At 35.9% G+C, this 23,500-nt stretch overlaps 1 protein-coding gene across 1 annotated transcript in view; it reads left to right on the top strand.

Moving 5' to 3' along the window:
- Positions 1 to 23,500, top strand: part of CFAP54 (cilia and flagella associated protein 54) — a 302,501-nt gene that overhangs the window by 99,665 nt on the left and 179,336 nt on the right. Inside the window, exons 23-30 of the mRNA XM_037023126.2 lie at positions 1,324 to 1,460; positions 4,932 to 5,079; positions 7,258 to 7,413; positions 8,297 to 8,419; positions 13,906 to 14,034; positions 15,713 to 15,827; positions 17,176 to 17,265; positions 17,925 to 18,051. Of these exons, the coding sequence (XP_036879021.2) occupies positions 1,324 to 1,460; positions 4,932 to 5,079; positions 7,258 to 7,413; positions 8,297 to 8,419; positions 13,906 to 14,034; positions 15,713 to 15,827; positions 17,176 to 17,265; positions 17,925 to 18,051 (1,025 nt within the window). The remainder of the gene's footprint in view (positions 1 to 1,323; positions 1,461 to 4,931; positions 5,080 to 7,257; positions 7,414 to 8,296; positions 8,420 to 13,905; positions 14,035 to 15,712; positions 15,828 to 17,175; positions 17,266 to 17,924; positions 18,052 to 23,500) is intronic.

Genomic DNA, 23,500 nt, shown 5'->3' on the forward strand with positions numbered 1-23,500 from the left:
GGTATCTTTAAATACTTCCCCCTGATTTTCAAGGCCTTCTGAAACATGTCCCACTGTCCAATCATATTGTCCACTTTTCTTTAAATTCTGACCTGTCTTTCCAGTCTATGCTAAGTGCCCCATGCTGATTTCCACTACTGGACCTTTTTCAGATTCTGTCTAAACTGTGCCCATCTGAATCTTATCCCCGATTGAGGGTTCAAACTCAAGCCCTAACTCCTCCTTGGAGTATTTATTTCTCCTTTTGTAAGGAGAATATGTTACTATGTTTTGTAAGGAGAACACAGTTACTATGTTATTCTTTGTAGTTTTGCTGTGATTTCATGTGTTTTATGTCTGTAACTTGATTACAGTTTAATGGAGTATGAGATCATTTTAAGCTTTGAAGAATCTGTCCTCACAGTGCTTCACCTAGAGTAGAAGCTCCATAAAAGTTTACTGGATGGTTGATTATGGATACTGACTTGGCAGATTAAAAAAGTTGTGGCCCTGTAAGCTATTCCCTTGAGTGAAATATATTCTAACAACATGTCATCTACATGCTTAATTTCATGAATTGGTTTCTACTGTACATTCTACCTGCTTCCGTTAAAGATTTGAAGCAGCACATAACTCACATGGTGAGATTTCATATTGTTATACATCTTCAAATAGAATGACTTTTAGGAATATCTTTAAAGATATAAATTCCACCAAAAGAATTAGGAAGAATTAGGTAAAAAAAAAAGTCAATGGTTTCTCTTTTCTCCTGAGCTTCTAGGTTTTACCATTGAAATCAGTTATGTTGCCTAATTTTGAATATGTCAAACTTAAAACATATCATGGCTTCTTGGAAGCATTTCTATTTTATTCTTCACTCTTTTCAGCTGTGAACCCTTTGTTGCACAAAAACTCTGAAAGTGTCAGTCACAAACAGAAAAGAATGAAGTCTATTTCATATTTTGGGTTTGGGAAATCTGATTGTTTCTCTTGGAACAGATTGTTCATTATAACAGTGTCTATAATAAATGGAGTGCACTGCTGAGATAGATGGAAATGAAATTAATTTGGCTCAGATGTGATCTTTGTTTTGCTTATGAGAATTTGAAACATCCTTGCAGAGTTTCAAATTTCCATGCAATTTAGAAATAAAAGAGATTTAAAAAGTGTCTGTCTCCCTTGCCAGTGGCTGTTGTTACCTTACTGTGGCACTGTGGAACAGAACAACAAATGTGAACAACTGTATATGAAATTGTATGTGATAGGGCATCATCAGAATTGTTGTTTAACAAATGTATTTCACAGGTAAATATGTCACATAAGATAACGTGCTTTTTGTTGTAGGTTGCCTATCAGATTGGTGATTATGAGTTGGCTAAGAAAGCTTTCTCACCAGTTTGGGATTATTTTGTTGCTTCGCCATTTCACGATGTGCAGTCCTCTATTTGTTTAAGCCATACAATGACTGTCACACAGAGAAGGTAATCAGAAATGTTCTTTAAAATACTAATTTGCTTATCTAAAATATGGATGTTGGTGTTTTGAAGCCTAGAATTAATTTATTTTCAATTCATGTTGAGATAGTCCATGTAAAACTATTTTTTAATAGCTATTTTAATAAGTGTATGCATTCCAAGATGTTGAGTTGGAAACTTCTTTGCTAGAGTCAGAAAAACACTGGAGGCATATGGATGCATTCTGAATTAAAGGTAATGAAAGTTATGGAAAAAATACTAAATACTAACCAAGGTAATGTCAGTTAACACTAGAAATCATAAATATGCATTGAGGACTTTTGTAACAGAGAAAGGTCAGGTTGTGCTTAAGGCTATGATCTGATGGGTGGACTGTTGGGGTAAGACGGCTTCTCCTTTGCTTGAAGAGGTTTCCAGAATTAGACCATTAGCAACTGCAAAGAGGCTGGCAAAAGCCATATGAAACCATAGGCCTCCCTTTGCTTTACTGCCATTTTCCCTTTAAGAGCAGCCTCAGAAATGAGCATCAGTGTGATCTCAGGCTGTCTCAGCAAGTTCAAAAACAACAACAGTCTCCTTCACCTGCTTGTTAATGATTGAAATTTCTTTAATAAGAAGACAAAAACCTTCACTCTTCAAAGATGGGCTTAAAATGCACATGCTGGTTGAGCCAAGGCATTGATAATGCTTATTCACGTAAAGGTATAATTCCATTCAATTAAAAAAATGTAAACTTGGCATTTATCATGGTCAAGGATGCCAGGCACCATGTGGGATGGATTTGAGAGGCATTTTAGAGGAGGAAGAGATAGGACTTGGAAGGCTTTATGTGACTTGTGGGGATATGAGAGTGAAAGTTGTAGAAGTTGGCTGGTATTATCAGTGTTACCTGACTGGGAAGCTATGACATTTACTAAGGGAGCGAGAGGTGGAATAAGTTTTTGGAGGAAGATAATGAATTTGATTGGGGATATTCTGAGTTTAGTTTTCCTGCAGGATGCCTTTGTGGTATGGGATGTCTAGGAGGTAGGTGAATATTTAGTGCTGACACTTGGGAGAGAGATCAAGGCTAGAGATACAGATTTAGAAATTGTCCATTGAGGTCATCAAGGAAATTCGGACATGAGTGCTCTCTCCGAGGGAATGACTGTTCGCAGAAATGACAGAAGCTAGCCTTCAACCCTGGGCATTGCTTACATTTAAGAGGCAAAAGCAGGGTGTATGAAACCGAGGGAGGATATTGAAATTGGTTTGTGCCAGTCTTAGCCTATCAATAACCAGTGTGGCTGGGTCAGCCTTTGTGGTTCTTATTATGATTGCAAGATGTCCTTCAGTAACAACCATCAGAAAATTTTGAGAAAAATAAAGATTTATTACTTGCAAGACCTGGAAATTGCACAGCACACCTGCGGCCACACGGTGAAGTCATTAGTGAAGTCGCCTGCACCCAAGAGTACATGAGCCTGGGATTCTGCTTCTTTGGGGCTTGAGGGTGGGGGAGCCTAAGTTTTTAGAGGCTCATTCTTTAGTGCTCATTTTAAAAGATGATTTTTCAGAGTGGAAATTTAAAGCATGGGAAGAGAAAAAAACAAGTGACCTACATGGCCAGTTATCAACCAAGATCTCTAAAATAAGGAGCCTCAGTGGAAGGAGGTGGCCTGGCTCCTTTTCTAGTCACGAGGCTGGCAATGTGTTTGTTGGAGATACTCACCTTTAAAGTGGATGCTGCAGTTCTCAAAGCTTGAGTTAGGCAGCTACATTACGCAAAAGAGGAAACGACCATCAGGGCTTACACTACAGAAATGAGCAGTCCAGGAGGTGAAAGTCGGGGAAAGTGCATTGCCAGAGGAGCCGATCAGTGGTATTAGGTGCTAGAACAAGGTCAGGCAGAGCAGTTGCTCAGAAATGTGCTAAAGAGAGCCTGCGTAAGATGAAAACTAAGAGGAGGCTTTCAGAATTGGCAGTTAGGAGGCCATTGGTGAGTTTAAGAGAGCCATTTTTGTGTTGTGATGGGCCAGAAATCCTTTTCAGTTTGCTAAGGAATAAATAAAAATGGAGAATTCTAACAAGCAAAGATCACTTATGTGCAGTTTGGTGGTAAAGAGCAGAAGAAAGTGATAGAAATTTAAGGGGGAAAGGCAGGTTTAAGGGAAGATTTTTGGAGGGTGGAAGGAAGGGAGACAGTGGACTGGGAGAAACTGAGGATACAAAAAAATTCATGTGATAATGACATTGGTGGTAGAGCCAGGAAGAGATAAGAGCACATGGAGTGGAGAACAGGGGCTTTGGAACATTTGCTTTGCTGTAGGGAATGTGAGCAAGGAGACATCAGGGATAAACTCAAGTATTGCTGAGAAGGACTGATGGCTAAGCTGATGTCATATAACATGAATTTGTGGCTAAGGGCCACATTTGATTCATCTTTATATCCTTGGGCCTAGAATAGCGCCATAAACATGGTAGGTGTTCAGCAAATGCTAATTTGAATGAAGAAAAGAATGAATGAAGAGAATAAATAAGTGAATAAATGATTGACCATTGTGGCAGGGATGGAAAAACTAGCCAGTTACATCCATGCAAGGTTAGGCAAATTGATTATTGTATAAAATAAGGGGTACAGACTCTGTAAAGTACTAGAGAGTCACTATTGAAATGACTGGCCAGAGTCTGAGCTGGATAGGCAAAGAAATGGGGCCAGGAGGAGGTGAGAGCCTGGGTTCATTGCAAACGTCAAGGGACTGACAGTTGTCACTAAGGCAGAGCAGTTAGTAAGAGTTGCAGGAGCGGGAGAATGAAAATTCTCCTGGCAAAGATAATTTCAGAGTTTAACGTAGTGGTGAAGAGATGATCAGGTGTGAATTACTGATGTCAGATCCTTGCCTGTTTTCTAGGGATAAGGGTTATGGAGAGTAGATGCACTTGAAGCTTAGATGAGAGGGTTTGTCATCAAGTAAGGCTGAGGGCAAGGAAGGGAATAGTGGACACAGGAAGACTAAATTTCACAATTTTGCCAATGGCTGGCACTGTTGACTGCAATTTAGAAAAGATACTTAGAAATAATCCATGTGTTACTAAGACTCTACTTCTCTCTCTCTCTCTCTGCCCCCCACTTCTTTAACCATTAATTTTTAAATGAAATAATGAGTTGAAAAATTTCCCCAAGCTTCTGAATATCTATAGTGATTTCATTATATTGATAGAAAAGAACTTTATATATTATAACCAGAAAATTTTGCCAATTGTTATTTTATGTATCTCTGACATAATATGTCAGCACCTTGATTTTCTTAGTTGTGAACTTGTTGAAGACAGTCTTTAATTTTAGTTTAGGTAGTTGTGTGAGAGATGTTTCACACATTTTTGCTGCTATCTTGGGATCATTGTGTAGACATTAAGAACAAATCAATCTAAAAAGGGGAGTTCACATGCTAACACATTTTATATTTATACCTGAACATCATTTTTGTCCTTTTACAGATTATATTTGGACATTTTGGCAGAGACTTCTTCAATCCTCTTATACCTTTTTCTTAGAAATATCTTTGTAACAAGTGATATTAAAATTAAAGAAGAAAATCTTTTCTGTGATAATATTAAAGGCAATGAGATTTTTCCCTCTCAACAAGTAAGTGAATTAAAATGACTGCAAATGTGCAAATTTCTTTTTGTTTCTTGAGCTTTCAAGTTCATGTTCTTTTGGGATTGCATATTCTGGCTTGTGAATGGACTGAGAGGCCATTGAATGATTGTACATGTTTATTTGATATTCCACATAGGTTTCACAGACCTGAGTTCATGTATTTTTCAATTTACCTTTTTTTCCCTTTACAAAAGCAGTATAAAGTTCAAATATTAAAAAATGTATAATGTATAATATGAACCCATTGTAATATTACCACCCCCTAAGAATAGTATGATTTTAAATAGCAGTAGACTCATAGACACTGAGCAGGGACTAGTGGTTACCAAAGGGGAGAGGTTGGGGAGGGTGGCAGGGAGGGAGAAGAGGATTAAGGGGCACAATAATTCACAATCACAATATAGGTGGGTCGCGGGGAGCGTAGTACAGCATGGAGAATACAGCTAATGACTCTGTAACATCTTACTATGTTGATGGACAGTGACCGCCCTGGAGGGGGTGAGGACTTGATAATATGGGTAAATGTTGAGCCACTGTGCTGTGTATTTGAAACCATCATAAGATTGTATATCAATGATACTTTAATAATAATAAAAAAGAATATTTTTAACAAAAATAGGATCATGATCCACTTGCTGTTTGCCTATTTAACACTTTACGTAATTTATCTTGGACATATTTTTTGTGCTGGTACATATCAAGTTACCAAATTCTTTTTAATTTTAGTATCTCATTCCTATACAGAGGCAAGAAGTAACCCCTCTTCTACTGATCAGTTCTCAGGGTAGTTATAAACGTAGCTGTATGTCCACCTGCAATCTTAAAATGCTCTTGCTTTTAAAAACAGTTCTACACTATTGTTTTCTTTGTCAATCAAGGTTCACTCTTCTTTCTCTCTCTCCTCTTCTTTACTCCTTTAGACATATGGAGGCTTTTCCCATTTGCTTTGCCCCCTTTTAAATAGTCACTTTTTCCTACCCATCCATTTATTTATTGATTATTTAACCAATAATTGTTATGTGAGACTGTGCCAGTACCTGTGGATATTAAAGTGAAAAAACCAGGACAAGTTCATAATCTTGCGGAGCCCAAGCACTCACAACCATCAACCTGTTCTTTCTGCTGAATTGTATTGTTTTTCTTTCATCATCCAAACTGAATATTAATAAAGACATTCTTTAAGTACTTCACTGAATTCCAGAATTCTAGATTACCATTCTAGTCATGATTTGCTGTATGAAAATTTCTGGTTGCCACTCATACAGTTTTCTTTGTATATAATCTTGTACAAATACTTTAAAAAAATGAAGAAATCTTTCTCCAGAAAAGAAAAAGGATGAGTAAGATAGGATTCCCCCCCACCTTTTTTAATGTGGCATTTAATCCCCAAAGCCTAACTTTACATTTTACTATCATTTTTATTTAAGGAGCAGAAGTATAACAGAAGATTAGTTTGGTCTAATGAAAATTCACCATTGTCTGATAAATCCAGAAGAGAAATGGGACTCTGTTAATCAAGTAGGGGCAATATTTCAGAAATATTATGTTTTAATTATTATTTGTTATAATTTATGTTTTTGAAAAAGCTAGATATTTTTCCAACTTTAAAATATAGCTAAGATTTTATCTTACCAATTAAAAAAGACTGGCTCCTTTTTCATTGCTAGTAGTATTTTTATTTATTTATTTATTTAAATATAAATTTTTATTTGGAATTAAAGCAAATACTTCAGTTTCACAAGGTAAGATGCTATAGAATCACTACTTGTCTTCTCTGTGCTATACTGCCTTCCCTGTGCCCCCTGGTACATTATGTGTGCTAATCGTAATGCCCCTTATTCCCCTTCTCCCTCACTTCCCACCCCGCGCCCCCCAGTCCCTTTCCCTTTGGCAACTGTTAGTCCATTCTTGGGTTCTGTGAGTCTGCTGCTGTTTTGTGTATTTTAATTTTTTTACAAAAAATCCTGAAGTTAAATTCTGAGATTATGTCATCCCTACGTAGCATTATTAAGGAGTGAGAGTTGCTCGTGAATGTAGGTTTTCTTCACAACAACATTCATGTTAAGCCACAAGAATCCCTTTTCCTACCCTTTCTTCTCCATAGAGACACATTAGTTAAGCACCTGATTTTCACTTTGAGTAAGAATACCTGTTTCTTTACAGATTGCTAGACTAATTGAATGCGAGAGAGTATTAGTGGCATTGGAACTTAGCAACTACCTAAATGATTCCAATTACGCCCTTCAAGCTGTGACTCAGTGTTATGGCCTCCTTGCTCCTATAATCTATCACAATATTGTTTTGGTACCTGTTGTCCAGGTAAGGGTATGTTTTCCCCAACACAAGGGTATTCTTACAAAGGCAACTGAACAATGCATTTCGGTAAACTATAAATCCACTAGGTTGTTAACATGGTGTGGGGATATGTGTGGAAGGGGGAGAGGGTGACGGTAGAGGAGAGGAATTAAGGAAGCATTAAAAAACTCATAAGTATACTGCAACAATAGTAATAATATTGTTAGGATGATGGCTTGAAGCAATTAATGTGCCCACAAAGGACCAACATCCATATACTAATTTGTCCCTTGATAACCTGAATGATGAATAGATTGATACAATCTCAGTTCTACTTTGCCAATAGTAGTATTTCTCAGAACTTTGCAGCAGTATGGAAAGCAAAGCTTAATCATCTAGTTCCTGATCAAATTCAGGATCAAAGAATGTGAAGCAGAGAATAGGAAGTAAACATCAATGTTAATTGATTTCCTGGGAGATGAAAGCTTGGTTTTAATTTTAAAGGAAACTATTATTTCAAATACCGGGTGTCACTGTATGTTTAATATGCTACATCCTTTCCCATATGGTGCTGCAAGGTCCTCCTAAGCCTGGCTGTGATCTTTAGTTTCTTGTATACATGTAACATTCTGCCTACATCCTTTATGGCGCTTGTTAAAATATGCTTTGTGTACTTATTTTATCCTTTCCACTAGTTTTCAAGTTATTTTAGATGAAAGACTCATCTGAAAATTGAATATATCAATTTTATCTCAGAGTATACTTCTTTATACATGATAAGCAATTTACTGATGATTATTGATAATGAAATTTGGTGGCCTAAAACTTGCATAATTTGAACAGAATGTTTTATAATGAGGAAGAATGATACTTTTCAACAACAGCAATTGTGCTTTTATTTTTTTAGATCTTGATCAAATGTGTAGTGGTTTTGCAAGGGCTTCCAAATGTGATCCTCTTAAGGAAACATATTGCGAGTTTCGAAAGTGTACAACATATGATAGCTTGTTGTATTTTCTACATAACAAAGGTATTTATCTCATTCCTTGTCTTGTATCATAAAATTTAGTGACAGTGATGATTTAGAAAGTTAAGCTACTATTAATTACAGTAATTAGAATACTTTTAAAACTAGCACCCCCAAAACATTTTAGGTCAAAGGTAGCCTGAGCAGGCCAATTGCTAAAGCCTTAGAGGGTGTATCTTAGGCTAAGGAGAGGGGATGGAAAGAAGGCATTTTATGTGACCTCATTCACCTTGAAAATAAGAAAGCCAAGAGACCAGAGGTAGAGAAGAAAGATTATTTATCTTCTTTGCTTCCAGCATTTTGTGTTTCTTCAAAGGCTTTAGTTGACTGAATCCAGTGAATCTCCTCAAAGAAGGGTCATATTTGCTTGCCTATTTTATGTGGTCCTCACAGATCTTTTTCAGGGGAAGAAAACTGCATAGGTGGGCTGATTTGTTCCATCACTTTATTTGGGACTTAAGTTTGTTTCTGTGGAGGTCTGGCAACAGAGAGCCCTCTACACTCCACCTTAGCAAAGAAGTCATGATTTGCTGGCTATTCATGGCCTGACCTCAGGAGCAAAAAATCATCTCTCTTCTATCGCTCCCTGCTTACCACCATTGGAGAGACCTCTAGGACCTGGTCTGTGTAGGTGCTCAGGGAGCACAAGCCATTAGCAGGAAGAGAAACATAATAACTCAACCTGAGGGGACTCAGAATCCCCAGGTGGGCAGGGCAGGCCAAACATGAAAATAATTGTGTTACTTACTCTTACCATGTTGGAAAAAACCAGGGATGACTTTAAAAAAGAAAAAGAAAACTTTTAAGGTGATGAATTAGATGGTTAAAATAAAAAATTTAAAAAATTAAACAGATGAAGATTATGGTATTTCTTTAATCAAGTCTGGAAGCCCAATAAGTAACTGATGATGCAGAATGGAACGATCTAAAGGTGAATTCAGAAGGCAGGTGCAAAAGTCATAATATGAAATAAAAGGCATTCTGGAGGTAGGAAAGAAAGAAATCGAAGTAAGTCTCCCTGAGTCCCAGGCAGGATTAATGTGAGAACAGATGTGTAGTTACATGTTGGTGAAATTCCTGAAGTCCAAGGATAAGGACAAATCTTAAAGTTTTGAAACTGAAAGAACATGTTATTTGTAATGAAAAGAGACTCAATTAGCTTCAGACCTTTTATCAGCAGCACTGGTAGATAAAATACTGAAGCAACATTTGTAGAATCCTAGGGGAAAAAGACCAAGGTCCCAAAATTAATAACGATGAAAGATATCATTCATTTGCTAGGGCAAAATAAACATTTTCAGAATTGCAGACATTGAGAAAGTATTCTTTGCATGTACTTATCTGAGGAAAACACTTGAGGAAATAACTCTGTGAAATGACAATTGGTTCAGAAAGAAATCCCAAGATAAAGACAAAAAGGAGAGGAACAGTGGGAATTATGAATCTTGCAATATATGTATTATTAAAATTCAATGGATAATAATGATGTGACTAGGACTTTGTAATATGAGTATTAAGTAGGGATTCTTGAAATATAAGAGTCATCCTCAAAAGAAAAACTTAGTCACCTAAAACTATAACTTCCATTCTCTTCTGGGTCAAGGCAGGTATGAGCAGGTAGAGATTCTTGGTGCCTTGTTGTGTGGTTTAAAAAAAAATATATATATATAGTATAAAATTATCTCTTGATAGACTATAAAGATGACTCAGAGGACTGTGTAGCCATGAGCAGAACTTTAAAGCACAGTAGGGCTTCTACACTGACAGGAGGGAAAAATGAACAGAGAATGACAGTGGGAAAAAAAAAGAGTAATTCAACAAAAGTAAAAAGAAAGACAGTGTTTAAGATGGAAGGAATAAAATCAGGTATAGTAATTATTGCACTAAGTGTGAGTGGACTCAGGAGACAGAGAGGGACAGAGGGGCTAAAAAGTCAGGTTCAGATGTGTATTATTTCATGTAACACCTGAAAATCAAAGTGATAAACACTGGTTGAAAAGTAAGTGGGGAGATAGAGGTAATGGGAAATTCAAACAAAAAGAAAGGAATGGGAGTTTTCATATTTGAAAAAGCAGAATTCAGGGCCCAAACAATGAGGACAAAGAGGGGCATGATGAAGTGTTCCCCGAATCTGTTCTGTCTGATCACGCTTTCCTGCTCCTGGATGGTACTGGTCACTTTCTGGTCTTAGGACAATCTCACTGTCAATCTCACTGTCAGGTATTAAAGATCAAGTTTGAACCAAAACAAAACTTGAGTTTTTTTTTATTAACAGCAAATTAAAGGAGAATAGCAATTAGATTATATGAAAAATGCTGCAAACGCATTTGATAACACTTAGCAACCTTTCTTAAAAAAATCTAAGTAAGTTAGGAATGGAAGGAAGCTATTGAATAATGATAAAGACATTTACCAATATTTTACAGCAAATGTCACACTAAATGACCAATTTATGAAGACATTTCCCTAAAATTCAGGCACAGGAGATGCTAACTGTTCAAAGTATGATTCATTATTTGTAAAGATTCTGTCCCATGCAATAGATGAATATATGAAATAATTTTATAATATTAGAAAAGTATAATTTATCTGTAATTATAGATGTCTTAAAAGTCCATAATAATCTGGTAAAAAATTACTAGAATTAAAAAGGGAATTTATAAAGTGATTTTATGTAAGAAACTTATAAACTGATTTTTTTTTTCATATCCACAATAGTCAGTTGGACATGGAGAGGGGAAAATATACCACTTAAAATACACAATATTTTAAACTTCACAAAATGTTAAAGAACCTAAGTAAAAGAACTGTGAGATCTTGCTGAAGGACACAAAATTATATCTGAAAACATGGCAGGCCACAGAAAGTTCCTGAATAGGAAGACTTACTGTCACCTAAATTTATTTAGCAGCTTGTTACTTGCAACTTGCCAGTAGCAACTTCTGCTAAAAACCAACCAACCCCCAGCCCATTCTGCTTACCCAGGTACTCCACAATATTTGGCTGTTAATGGGGAGAAGCCAGGAGAGGGAAAGGGTGAGGATGCAGGAGAAGGGGTGACCACCAGAGCAACATCCCTGAGAAGGCAGGAGGTACTGGGATCCTAGCAGGTGTGCGAGGGACTAGTCTGGACAGGAGATTCTCCTCTCCCCTCTAATAGGTGGGAAGGATGGCTGTAGTTACAGGTGAGTGTCCAGGTAGGTTTGTAGCTTATACTTAATGTATAAGCTAGTTCCCTACATTTCTTCTGTGGAAGGAAAGCAAGGTCATTTGCTGAGAGTGGAGAGTTGGAGAGTAAGGGTGGGTTTCAGAGATACGGGAAGAGGAGGGGTTTGGTGACAGCCTCTGTGAAACATGGGAGAGAATGCTGACCTTGAAAAAATACAGTTTCCAACCCACATTTGGGGCCAGTGGAGGTTCAAGTCCTTAGATTCACACGCATCCTCACAGACTCCTGAGCTTTTTCTCACATAGCACACAGCAGCTTGGGGCTGATTCTCCACTTCCTGACCTGCCATCACTGACTCCTTTCCTTTCCCCCCAACTTGAGGACTCATATTGAAATACAAGTGATATTATGGTAGAATGACCTTGAATGTATACTGGATATTAAAAAAAGTATATATTAATATCAGGATTTTAATTTTAGCACCATTTGTCCCAAATTGATATGCCAAGACTGTTGTTTCAGAAGCTTCCTCCAGCCTGACCAACTCTCAGTCTCAGAACCCTGAACTAGCCCTGAATCCCAGATTGCAGGTGTTCATTATTTATAAACACATTTTTATATGGATTTTCTCTTAGGACATGGGAAGCCCAATTAGTCTAATGGCTCTGCTTCTTTTCTCTGTTCTGTTTAACAAATTGGTAATCTTTTCAGATGGCTCTTTCTTCTTTAAGTAGCAGTATTTTTTCTAAAAGTTGAGAGAATCCCAAATAAAATGCCACTTCTGAGACACATCATCTTAAAGGTCTCATTATTTTGCATTGTTTAAAAATTATTATGCTAAACATCTGGCACAGTCTTTGTATTTCTGTTTACCATTTGGTGTATTAAGTAAAATTGGTTCTCCATTTTTCATTTAATTGGAAAAATTCTTTATCATTTAGTATTTTTACTGACATATTAAAACAAGGGGAAAAGAGTACACAGTTCTCTCCAAGCCCAGTACCTAAATATGTCAGAAAGCAAAGCTGGGTGAAGAGTAAACATTAGCTCATTTCTGTTTTTTAATAAAAACTCACTCCTTGTCATATCGATTTTGTTTTGCCTGGCATCTAAAGCCCTGCTTGACCTAACTCGTTTTCACAATTTATGTCACCATTTTCCTTCCCACATTCTGTTCCAGTCAGCATTAGTTTAACACTATCGCCCTTGTCCTACAGAAATATGTCCAGTTCTTAGCTCTTTGTACTAGGTCTTACCAGGTTTAAGCAGCTACTCAGTGTTTTTCTGCCACCTTATGTATCCTTTGCATGTATGGGAACTAAGAGTTGTTACTTGCCTTAAATAATGAAGTTATTCACCTTAACAGAATACATCTACATATAACAAATTCATACACTCATTTACACTCTTGGAGAATTGCCTTACGTGATTCACAATGAATGTGTCCCTTTCATATGCCCCTTGATTACAGCAAGGTATACGCAAATCAGTTTGCTGGCCGGGGAAACTTTCCTGGAGTTGATGCTAGAGGCCAGGTTTTAATGACCAGGCAAAGCTGTGTAAGTAAAGTGAAAAGACTGTTCTGAGGAATATCTCAGCTGTAGAAGGAAGGCTTGAAGTCCTGAAACCATGGGGTCAGAATTTATACTTGGCTCAGTTTTTTGTAAGCTTCAAGTACAAGGAGATGAGTGGTGGAAGATTACACTAGAGAGGTAGGTAAGGGCCAGGCTAGAGTAACAAGTAGTGGCAGGGAATATGGATGAGAGTGGCAGAGTGGGCCTCTCCCCTTACGATTATAGTGTCTTCTCCCCCTAGGACTCATGGAGAATATGCCAAAACGTGTCATCTCTAGTCTAGTCCACTATGAGAATGTCCTGTAAATATTTACTGATATAAATGTGCCCCCTACCCACCAAGATCTCATGAGGTCAGTAATTGTGCTGTTCCACATAGAAAGCATCTCAAGAGAAGAGGTGATATTGATGCGGCCTTTAAGAATGATTTTGTTTTAACATGGGTCTTTTAAGGGGAAATATTTTCTTGATAGTTGACTTACTCTACCAAAACATATATGGCTATATATGGGGAATTGTTATTGATAAGATTCCTGTTTGTCCTTTATTTAAAGTAGTGGAATCATGCAGTTTTAATTCTAGGGAAATATAATCTAGAGGTAAACTTCCAGTTCCCTTAACAAAAACATTGGAGTTCTTAGATCCAAAACATTAATGGGACTTTTGGATTCATGAAAGGTGGTGCATGACACTTGAAAATTGACAAGTTTTTCCAACAGAGATAATTAATAGATATTTTAAATTAGATTCTGCGTTCATGGAAGGAATATGACTTGGCAGTAATGATTATAAATTATGGAAAAAAGATGTTGGATGTCACATCAGGATGCAAATCTCTATTTGGTAATAGTGACCAAGAAGAAATGCAAGAGGAGGTAATTGTTGTTTCTCCTTTTAAAACATATATTTAATTGAATCTTTTAAGGGTCATGCAGTATTAGCAAACATGTTAGAAAATCAGGTTTTAATTAGTCACATACATAAAAGTAATGTACAGTAAAGAGCTTCTTGTTCTTTTTTCCTCTTAATTGTGATTAAGAAAATGAAAAGGAATCCTAGAAAATTGAATAGTCCCCTATCACCGGTACTGGTCATTGGTTAGGCAATAGGAGAGAGCTTCTTGCACCCAGTTGGACATTAGACTAGAAGCCCTGTCAAGTCTCTCCTAAATGGAAAATTTTATTAGTCTGGGTGGGTCACTGATTGTAGTAAACACACGTCAGAGCTTTTTACTTTGTTCAAAGTGGATTTCTTAAACTCGTTGTGACAACTACATCCTCTTCTTTATGAGTCTGCTAATGTTTGAGACTACTTTTTAGTATCTGCTTCCCAAGGATGAGTCTTACTAGAACCTGTTTTATTTCCTTTCCTTGAACTGTGTGGTTAAATGTTTTTGTATATCAAATTCTGAAATGCTGCTTAGTGTATCAGGCTTCTGAGGAGCACTGAGAATTCCATGAAGCCCCCTCAGTGACCGGGGTGGGTGGACTATGCCTCCCCCCTACCTATGACTGCGACAGTTGCGGTGGCTCTGTTTCTCTATTTTATGTTGACTTTCCAAGTAAGTATTTGTTTGCCACGAACAGCTTCAAAATCACCACTGTTTTTTTGGATGATTTTTTATTTTTAGCTATAATACTTTTTTGTTGGGGGGCATGGAGGGTTTGTTTTGTCCAGAGAGAGTTTTGATTAAGCTGGGAGCAATTTTAGAGTTTTTATCCCAGGTGTGCATTCTCAGAGTCCATCAACAGCCCCTTTATGTCACTCAGTCCTTGATTCGGGAACCTGTCCCTTCACGTCATTATGAACAGGACCCCATTGCCTGTTTCCATGGAGCCTCTAATCCAGCAGAAGGTTGTGATACTTCCTTCTGACTAAGACTGTAGAGACTTGAGAAGCTGATACCTAATTTATAGGAGTCAGAAATCATTATAGCCACTCAAGGTCCCTTTAAGTCTAAAGAATATTGGGAGCTTTTTTTTTTTGAGAACTGGAGACTCAAAATGTGTCAGTTACCAGGTTCAGACCATTGAAAACATAGTGGGGAGGCTGAACACAGATATGCCAGTTCTTAATCCACTAATTACTGATCCTGTTGTGTTTCAACAAAGGTAAAGCAGCAAAGGCAGTTAGTTTAGATGTAAAGGAGCTCCTTCTGGGAAAAAGAGAAAAAAGGAAGAAGTGATACATTTCTAAAGGCAGGCTGGGAATTTTCTTTCTAAGATTTTTAGAGTCCTATCTTCAGCAGCTTTCAGAAGTGTGTATATTGGGGTGGGGGGTGCTATTTAGGAAGATAGAACTTACTGGGAGGAAGGAAGAAGTAAGAGAAGAAATATTTTGGTTAACCTCCATACAATACTGAGTACTGTGTATGTCATACAGTTAGAACGCAATGACTGTTATTATTATTAATTCATATTGTTTAGCCTTGTAGATCAAAGTTTTGCCTATCAAGTATGAAAGGATGAAAATATAATCTACAGAATGTTATTTGAAAATGACAGTCACTGGAACATGTTGAAGTACATTCTGACATTGAATCAATGTTTCTAGGGTTCTTCTAAGAAGTCTTCCAAGTCTAAGAAGCCACAGCAGATATTATTACCTGAAAAAATAAATGAACAGCTGGTCTTGTTGGAGACGCACCTACTCAGACTGACAAAGCAATGTAGTCATTTTTTTCTTTATACTTCTGTTTAGCATAATGTTTTCTTATAATAAGAAAATCTTTATTAAAAGGATTAAGATGAGATTAGCATTTGGTAAACCGTTTAAAGTTTATTCAGTGCTTCTACATTACATCATTAATCCTAACAATACTCTATTAGTAAGGGATTGCTAACCACTTTTTTACAGATGTGGCTCATAAAGATTAAGTGATTTATTTAGGATTACATGGCTATCTTGGATATGAGCCTAAATCTCCTGATTCTAAAACAGAGTTTCTCAGCCTCAACACCGTTGCCAATTTGGGTCAGCCATTTCTTTGTTGTGGGGACTGTCCTAGGTATTGAGGATGTTGAGCCGCATCCCTGGCTCTAACCACAGATGCATGTACATCATTCCCGTCTGTGACCATCAGCTGGGAGGCAAATTTTGCTGTGCGTACTGGGGATAGGGGAACAAAACTGAGAATCACTGCTCTAAAGGCAAACATGTAACTGAGGAATAAGGGCATAGGATGAAGGGTGTTAATGTGTGAGGGATCAGGATGGTCTGCTGAACTGAAAGATGAGTTTACTTGTGGGTCATTGTGCTATAATTTCATAATGGACTAATATGTTAACATAATGATTGGAGTTTTGGAGTTTGCAGTGGTGACATCTGCTTATGAAATTCATTTAGTTTCTGGTGATGATAAGAATTATCACATTTTTGAAAAAGAGGTACTTTAAATCTTCTAAAAGGAACAAGAGACAGTACCTAAATTTCTCTTAAGTAGAAGGTTCCACTTCTGGCCGCTTGGTCTTTTGGAACTGACTGTCTTTGTAGAGTTCTGTGCCCCTACCTCATCTTTCTTACTGGGTGCCGCAGTTCTATCTGGGAGGTTTCAGAATTCCCTGACTTGGAGTCCTCTCTCTTTTTCAGTATGTTCGTTCTTGTGACTAAAAAGTGTTAAGATTAGGATTTGAACCCAGGCAGCCTGCTCCTGTTGCTCTGCTATTCCTTATTGTCTACTGTCTTGTAGAAATGATTTTACAAAAATGGAGTATAACAGGTATGTTTCTGAGTCGGGGTTCACCGATATGTGATAGCTGTTAAATAAGAGGGACTTAGGCCTTGAAAACTATTCACCTATTTGGTAGTAGACTTCTTGGCTTTTAGAGGGGGAAAAATATGAAAAAATCATTGAGATTATTGGATTTTTAATCTCCAAAATATGATATAATTGATATTTTAAAGCATAATTTAGAATGAATACTTGAGTATTTTCCTATTTTTCATCCCCCCAAAGAATTTTCATTTTTGGTTATTCATGTTAAACAGAACCTACAACTTAATTACTTTTTTTATAGGTGTTACAACTGAACTCTCAGGAACAGAGGACCCTATATTTCTTTACCCTATAGTTTTAAATTGGTCAGTCAAAGGTGCTGTGAAAGAAGGTAGGTGAGCTAAATGTATACATGCTGTTGACTCAACTTACTACTGAAGATCATTTATTCTGTGTATTCCGTTGCTGCCTACTGAGAGATTTCACCTTTCTAGGCAGAAGATTTTGGTTTCTTGCCCTTTCAGAATGATGCAGATTGTCAAGTAATGAAAGAGAATGAAATAGTTCCCTGATTTAAAATCTGAAAAGACAGAATATGATGGTGGCTTATTTTCATAGCAAATGATGTTATCGGGTTTACAAAAACTAAGGAATTGAAAATGTTAGTGATCCTTGAGATTGGCTATCAAGAAAGAGCAACATTATTGTTTGACTCAGAGTGAAATATAACAAAAACTATGATCACTTGTTATTCTGATAATTATGAGCAATTTTTCTCCCAACAGTTATATATTAGAGGCAATTTTTATGAACTCTTTCTCATCACCGATATATTTAGAAAATAAATGAAATACAGATTATGTAAAGGGTTATTTGATCATAGAAAAACATTCTTGCCATGTATACTACCATATTTAATTTTTAAAAGAGAAATTAAAAAGCAGTTTAATAAACTTTCATTGGAACAAAATGGCCATTAACAATAGTATCCTTTCAGGACTAATAACTAAGTGTATGGGTAACTACAGGTGAACTTTCTTGTTTTCACAGTTATGAAATTTAAGCATAGAACTCGATTCCTGGAATTCTTTACACAAGTTTTGCTAAAATGTATACATGATGAAAAATTTCATTTTATGGTGGAGATAACACATCCTGTCAATGACTTCTTAAAAAGGTACTTGTAACATCTGTTTTATTAGTACTGACAGCTTTAAAAAACGAGTAATATCATTGCTTTAGAACATGCAAGATGGATGAAAAAGAAGGTTGGGTATATACCTTTGAAACATCCATATGGGAAATAGTGAGGATTTATGTCTGCATGTGTAAATAAATAAATAAATAAACATCAAAACATTTATACAACCGAACTGAAATCAGAAGACCCTTTCAATGTGTAGTGAAATTCAGAGGGCTCACTTGAAGGTCCAACATAAGAATAATAGGTATTCTGAGAGAAGAAAACATAGTAAGTGGCTCATAAGCATTGACCAGTGATAACAAAAGAGCTAAGGTTGGGGATAGAGCAATATAACTAAATTTAAAACAAAAGTAAATAATTTCAATTTGCAAGGCTGAGCAGATGTTTTAAGATGCTCTTCTCTGCACCAGAGACTTTGGAGGATGGGCAGATGCAATATGTTGATTTCTACTATGATAGTAATATCTATTTTCTTTTTATGTTCACATGCTTAACATATTTTTACACACAGAAATTTTTCCCAGACTGCAACAGACAGATATGCAGCTGTATTTTTTTTTCCAATTTGATGGCTTAATGATTTACATTTATTTAATCCATATGGAATTAATTTTGGTATGGGATTTAGATTAAATTTTAGATTGCCTCTGCCTGGCCTACCCACTGTCCCCTAGTTTATCAATTTTCTCAATAAAATTTAAAGAATAAGCTTTTCCTTGTTTATTTTGCCTTTACTGAAGTACTGTTGATACATAGTCTTATACTGGTTTCAAGTATACAGCATTGGTTCAACAGTTACCCATATTATTAAATTCTCACCCCCACTAGTGCAGTTGCTATCTGTCAACACAGGAGGATTTTACAGAATCATTGGCTATATTCTCCATGCTGTACTACATCCCCATGACCAACTCATATTATGATTGAGAATTTTGTGCTCCTTATCTCCTTCACCCTCCCTACCAACCCACCCCAACCCCTCCTCCATGGTAACAACTGGTCACTTCTCAGTGTCTGTGAGTCTACTGCTATTTTGTTTTGATTTTTGTTTTTAGATTCCACAAGTAAGTAAAATTATATGGTATTTGTCTATCTCTGCCCTGCTTATTCCATTTAGCTTAATACCCTCTAGATCCATTCATGTTGTCACAAATGGCAGGATTTCTTGCTTTTTTATGGCTGAATAATATTCCATTGTGTATATGTACCACATACTCTCTATCTACATATCTATTGATGGGCACTTAGTTGTTTCCATATCTTGGCTATTGTAAATAATGCAGTGATAAACATAGGGGTGCATATATATTTTTGAATCAGGGATTCTGCTTGCTCTGGGTAAATTCCTAGAAGTGCAATTACTGGGTTGTATGGTGTTTCTATTTTTAGTTTTTGAGGCAATCCATACTGCATTCCACAGTGGCTGTACCAATTGACATTTCCGCCCACTGTGTAGGAGGATTTTCTCCATATCCTCACCAACACTTATTGTATTTTGTATTTTGGACAGTGACCATTCTGACTGGTGTAAGGTGGTATCTTTCTGTGGTTTTGATTTGCATTGCCTGATGATTAGTAATATGGAACATCTTCTCATGTGCCTTTGGTCATTTGTATGTCTTCTTTGGAAAAATGTCTAATCAGGCTCTTTGTCCATTTTTTAATTCAGTTGTGTTATTTTGGTATTGACTTAAAAGAGTTCTTTATGTATTTTGGATGTTAGCCCCTTATTGCATATATCATTGGTGAATGTATTCTCCCATACCATAGGTTGCCTTTTAGTTTTGTTGATAATTTCCTTTGCTGTACAGAAGATATTTAATTTAATGTAGTCCCACTTTTTCATTTTTGCTTTTGTTTCTCTTGCCTGAGGTGATGTGTCCAGGAAATAATTGCTTATGCTTATGTTCAAGAGATTTTTGCCTGTGTTTTCTTCAAAGAATTTTATGGTTTCCTGTCTTACATTTCATTCTTTGGTTCATTTAGTTTACTTTTGTATATGTTGTTAGACAGTAATCCAGCTTCATTCTCTTGAATGTAGCTGTCCAGTTTGCCCAGCACCAGTTATTAAAGAGACTGTCTTTTCCCCATTGTATATTCATGGCTCTTTATTGTATATTAATTGATCATTTATATGTGGGTTTATATCTGGGCTCTCTATTCTGTTCCATTGTTCTATGGATCTGTTCTTGTGCCAGTATCATACTGTTTTGATTACTGTAGCTTTGTAGTATAGCTTGAAGTCAGGAAGCATAATCCTCCCATCTTTGTTATTCTTTCTCAGGATGGCTTTGGCTATTCAGGGTCTTTTGTAATTCCATATGAGTTTAGGATTATTTGCTCTTGTTCATTGAAAAATATTGTTGGTATGTTGATAAAATTGCATTGAAATTGTAAATTGTTTTGGGCCAGATGGCCATTTTGACAATATTAATTCTTCTTATCCATAAGCATGGGATAGATTTCCATTTATTGATGTCTTCTTTTATTTCTCTTATGAGTATTTTCTGTTTTTCAGAGTGCAGGTCTTTTACTTCCTTGGTTAGAGTTATTCCTAGGTATTTTATTCTTTTCGATGCAATTTTAAATGGAATTGTTTTCCTGATTTCTCTTTCTGCTAGTTCATTGTTAGTATATAGGAATGCAACAGATTTTTATGTGTTAATTTTGAATTCTGCAACTTTGCTGAATCCAGTTATTCTCTTTTTTTTCTGTGGAGTCTTTAGGATTTTCTATGTATAGTATCATGTCATCTGCAAATAGTGACAGTTTTTTTTTCCTTACCAAATTTGGATGCCTTTTTATCTTTGTCTTGTCTGATTGCCATGGCTAGGACCTCCAGTACTATGTTGAATAAAAGTGGTGAGAGTGGACATCCTTGTCTTATGTCTTATTTGAAAGGAAAAGTTTTCAACTTTTTGCCATTGAATATGATGTTAGTTGTGGGTTTATCATATATGGCCTTTATTATGTTGAGGTACATTCCCTCTATAACCTTTTTGTTGAGAGTTTTTATCATGAATGTGTATTCAATTTTGTCAAATGCTTTTTCAGCATCATTTAGATGATCATGTGGTTTTTACGCTTCTTTTTGTTAATGTGGCGTATCATATTGATTGATTTACAAATATTGTATCATCCTGTATCCCTGGAATAAATCCTACTTTACCATGATTAATGATCCTTTTAATATATTTTTGAATTTTGTTTGCTAATATTTTATTGAGTATTTTTGCATCTATGTTCATTGGGATATTGGTCTATAATTTTCTTTTTTTGTAGTGTCTTTTCCCAGTTTGGGCATTAGAGTGATGCTGGCCTCATAGAATGAGTTTGGAAGTATTTCCTCTTCTTCTATTTTTGAAAAATTTTAAGGAGGATGGGTATTATCTCTTCTTTAAATGTCTGGTAGAATTCAGCTATGATGCTATCTGGTTCTGGAATTTAGTATTTTGGAAAATTTTTGATTACTAATTCAATATTGTTACTGGTAATTGGTCTTTTCAGATTTTCTGTTTCTTCCTGGGTCAGTCTTGGAAAGTTGTACTTTTATAGGACTTTGTGTATTTCTTCTAGGTTGTCCAATTTATTGGCATATAATTTTTCATATAATTCTGTAATAATTATTTGCATTTCTGTGATGCCAGGTGTAATTATTCCTTTTCTATTCTATCCTTAACTATTCCTGTAACTATTCCTGATTTTATTTGTGCCCTTTCTCTTTTTTTCTTGGTAAGTCTGGCCAGGGGTTTGTCTATTTTTTTATCTTCTCAAAGAACCACTCTTGGTTTTATTGATTTTTTTCCTATTGTTTTATTTTTCTCTATTTTATTTATTTAGCCTGATGTTTATTATGTCCCTCCTTCTATTAACTTTGGGCTTCATTTGATCTTCTTTTTCTAGTTTCTTCAGTGGTGTGTTTATACTGTTTATTAGGGTTTGTTCTTGTTTCTTGAGGTAGACCTGTATTGCTATGTACTTCCTTCCCTCTTAGAACCACTTTTGCCCCATCCCACATATTTTGAACTGTTGCATTTTTGTTTTCATTAGTTTCTATGTATTGCTTGATCACTTCTTTGAATTGCTCATTGATCCATTGATTATTTAGAAGCATGTTGTTTAACCTCCATGTGTTTATGGTGTTTTTTGTTTTGGCCATGTAATTTTATTTCTAGTTTCATACCATTGTTATCTGAAAAGACGCTTGATATAATTTCAACCTTTTTGACTTTATTGAGTCCCTTTTTTCAGCCTAATACATAATGTATTCTGGAGAACATTCCATATGCATTCCTTGAGAAAAATTTGTATTCTTTTGGGTGGAATTGTTCTGTATATATATTTTTAAGTGCACCTGATCTAGTGTGTTGTTCACTTATTATGTTTCCTTATTTATTTTCTGTCTAGTTGATCTGTCCATTGATGTAAGTGGTGTGTTAAACTCCTCTTATGTGATTGAGTTTCAGTCTGTTTCTTCCTTTAGTTTTGTTAATATTTGTTTTACATATTTAGGTGTTCCTATGTTGGGTGCATAGGTATTTATAATTGTTATATCCTCTTGTTGGATTGATCCCTTTATCATTATATAATGTCCTTTGTTTCTTATTACTCTCTGTTTTGAAATCTATTTTGTCTGATGTAAGTAGTGCTATTCCTCCTTTTTCTTCCTATTATTTGCATGAAATATCTTTTTCCATACTTTCACTTTCAGTCTATGTATGTCTTTAGATCTGAAATGAATCTTTTCTAGTACGCATATATATGGATCTTGTTTATTTATCCACTCTGCCACCCTGTGTTCTGATTGGTGCATTCAGTCCATTTACATTTAAGTTATTGATAGGTATGTACTTTTTCCATTTTAGTAATTGTTTTCTTGTTGTTTTAGTAGTTCTTCTCTCATCTTTCTTCCTTTCTTGTGCTCTTTTCTTATTTGATGGTTTTCTTCAGTGTTATGATTGGATTTCTCTCTTTAAGTATTTTGTATATCTATTATAGGCTTTAGATTTGTGGTTACCATAAGGTTCATGGATAGCTTCCTAATTATATAACAGTCTATATTTCAAACACAATCTAAAAGTGCTTCTTTGTTATTCTTCCTCTTCCACCTTTTATGTATTAGATGTCATAATCTGCATTTTTTTTTGTGTATCCCTTGACTGGTTTGTGTATAGTTGGTTTTGTTTTAATTTCATACTTTCTTGATAAGTAATTGGTCTGTTACATTTATTGTGGTTTTATATTCACTGGTGAAAATTATTTAGCCTTAGAAACATTTCCATCTACATCAATCGCTGTAACATAACCTGTACTGCTAGTTTAGTGGTTGTAAATTCCTTCAGCCTTCATTCATCTGGGAAATGTTTAATCTCTCCTTCAAATTTGAATGATAATATTTCTGGGTAGAGGATTCTTCATCGAA

This window comes from Manis javanica, chromosome 10 (assembly GCF_040802235.1).
Source record: "Manis javanica isolate MJ-LG chromosome 10, MJ_LKY, whole genome shotgun sequence".
In the NCBI taxonomy this organism is placed as follows: Eukaryota; Metazoa; Chordata; class Mammalia; order Pholidota; family Manidae; genus Manis; species Manis javanica.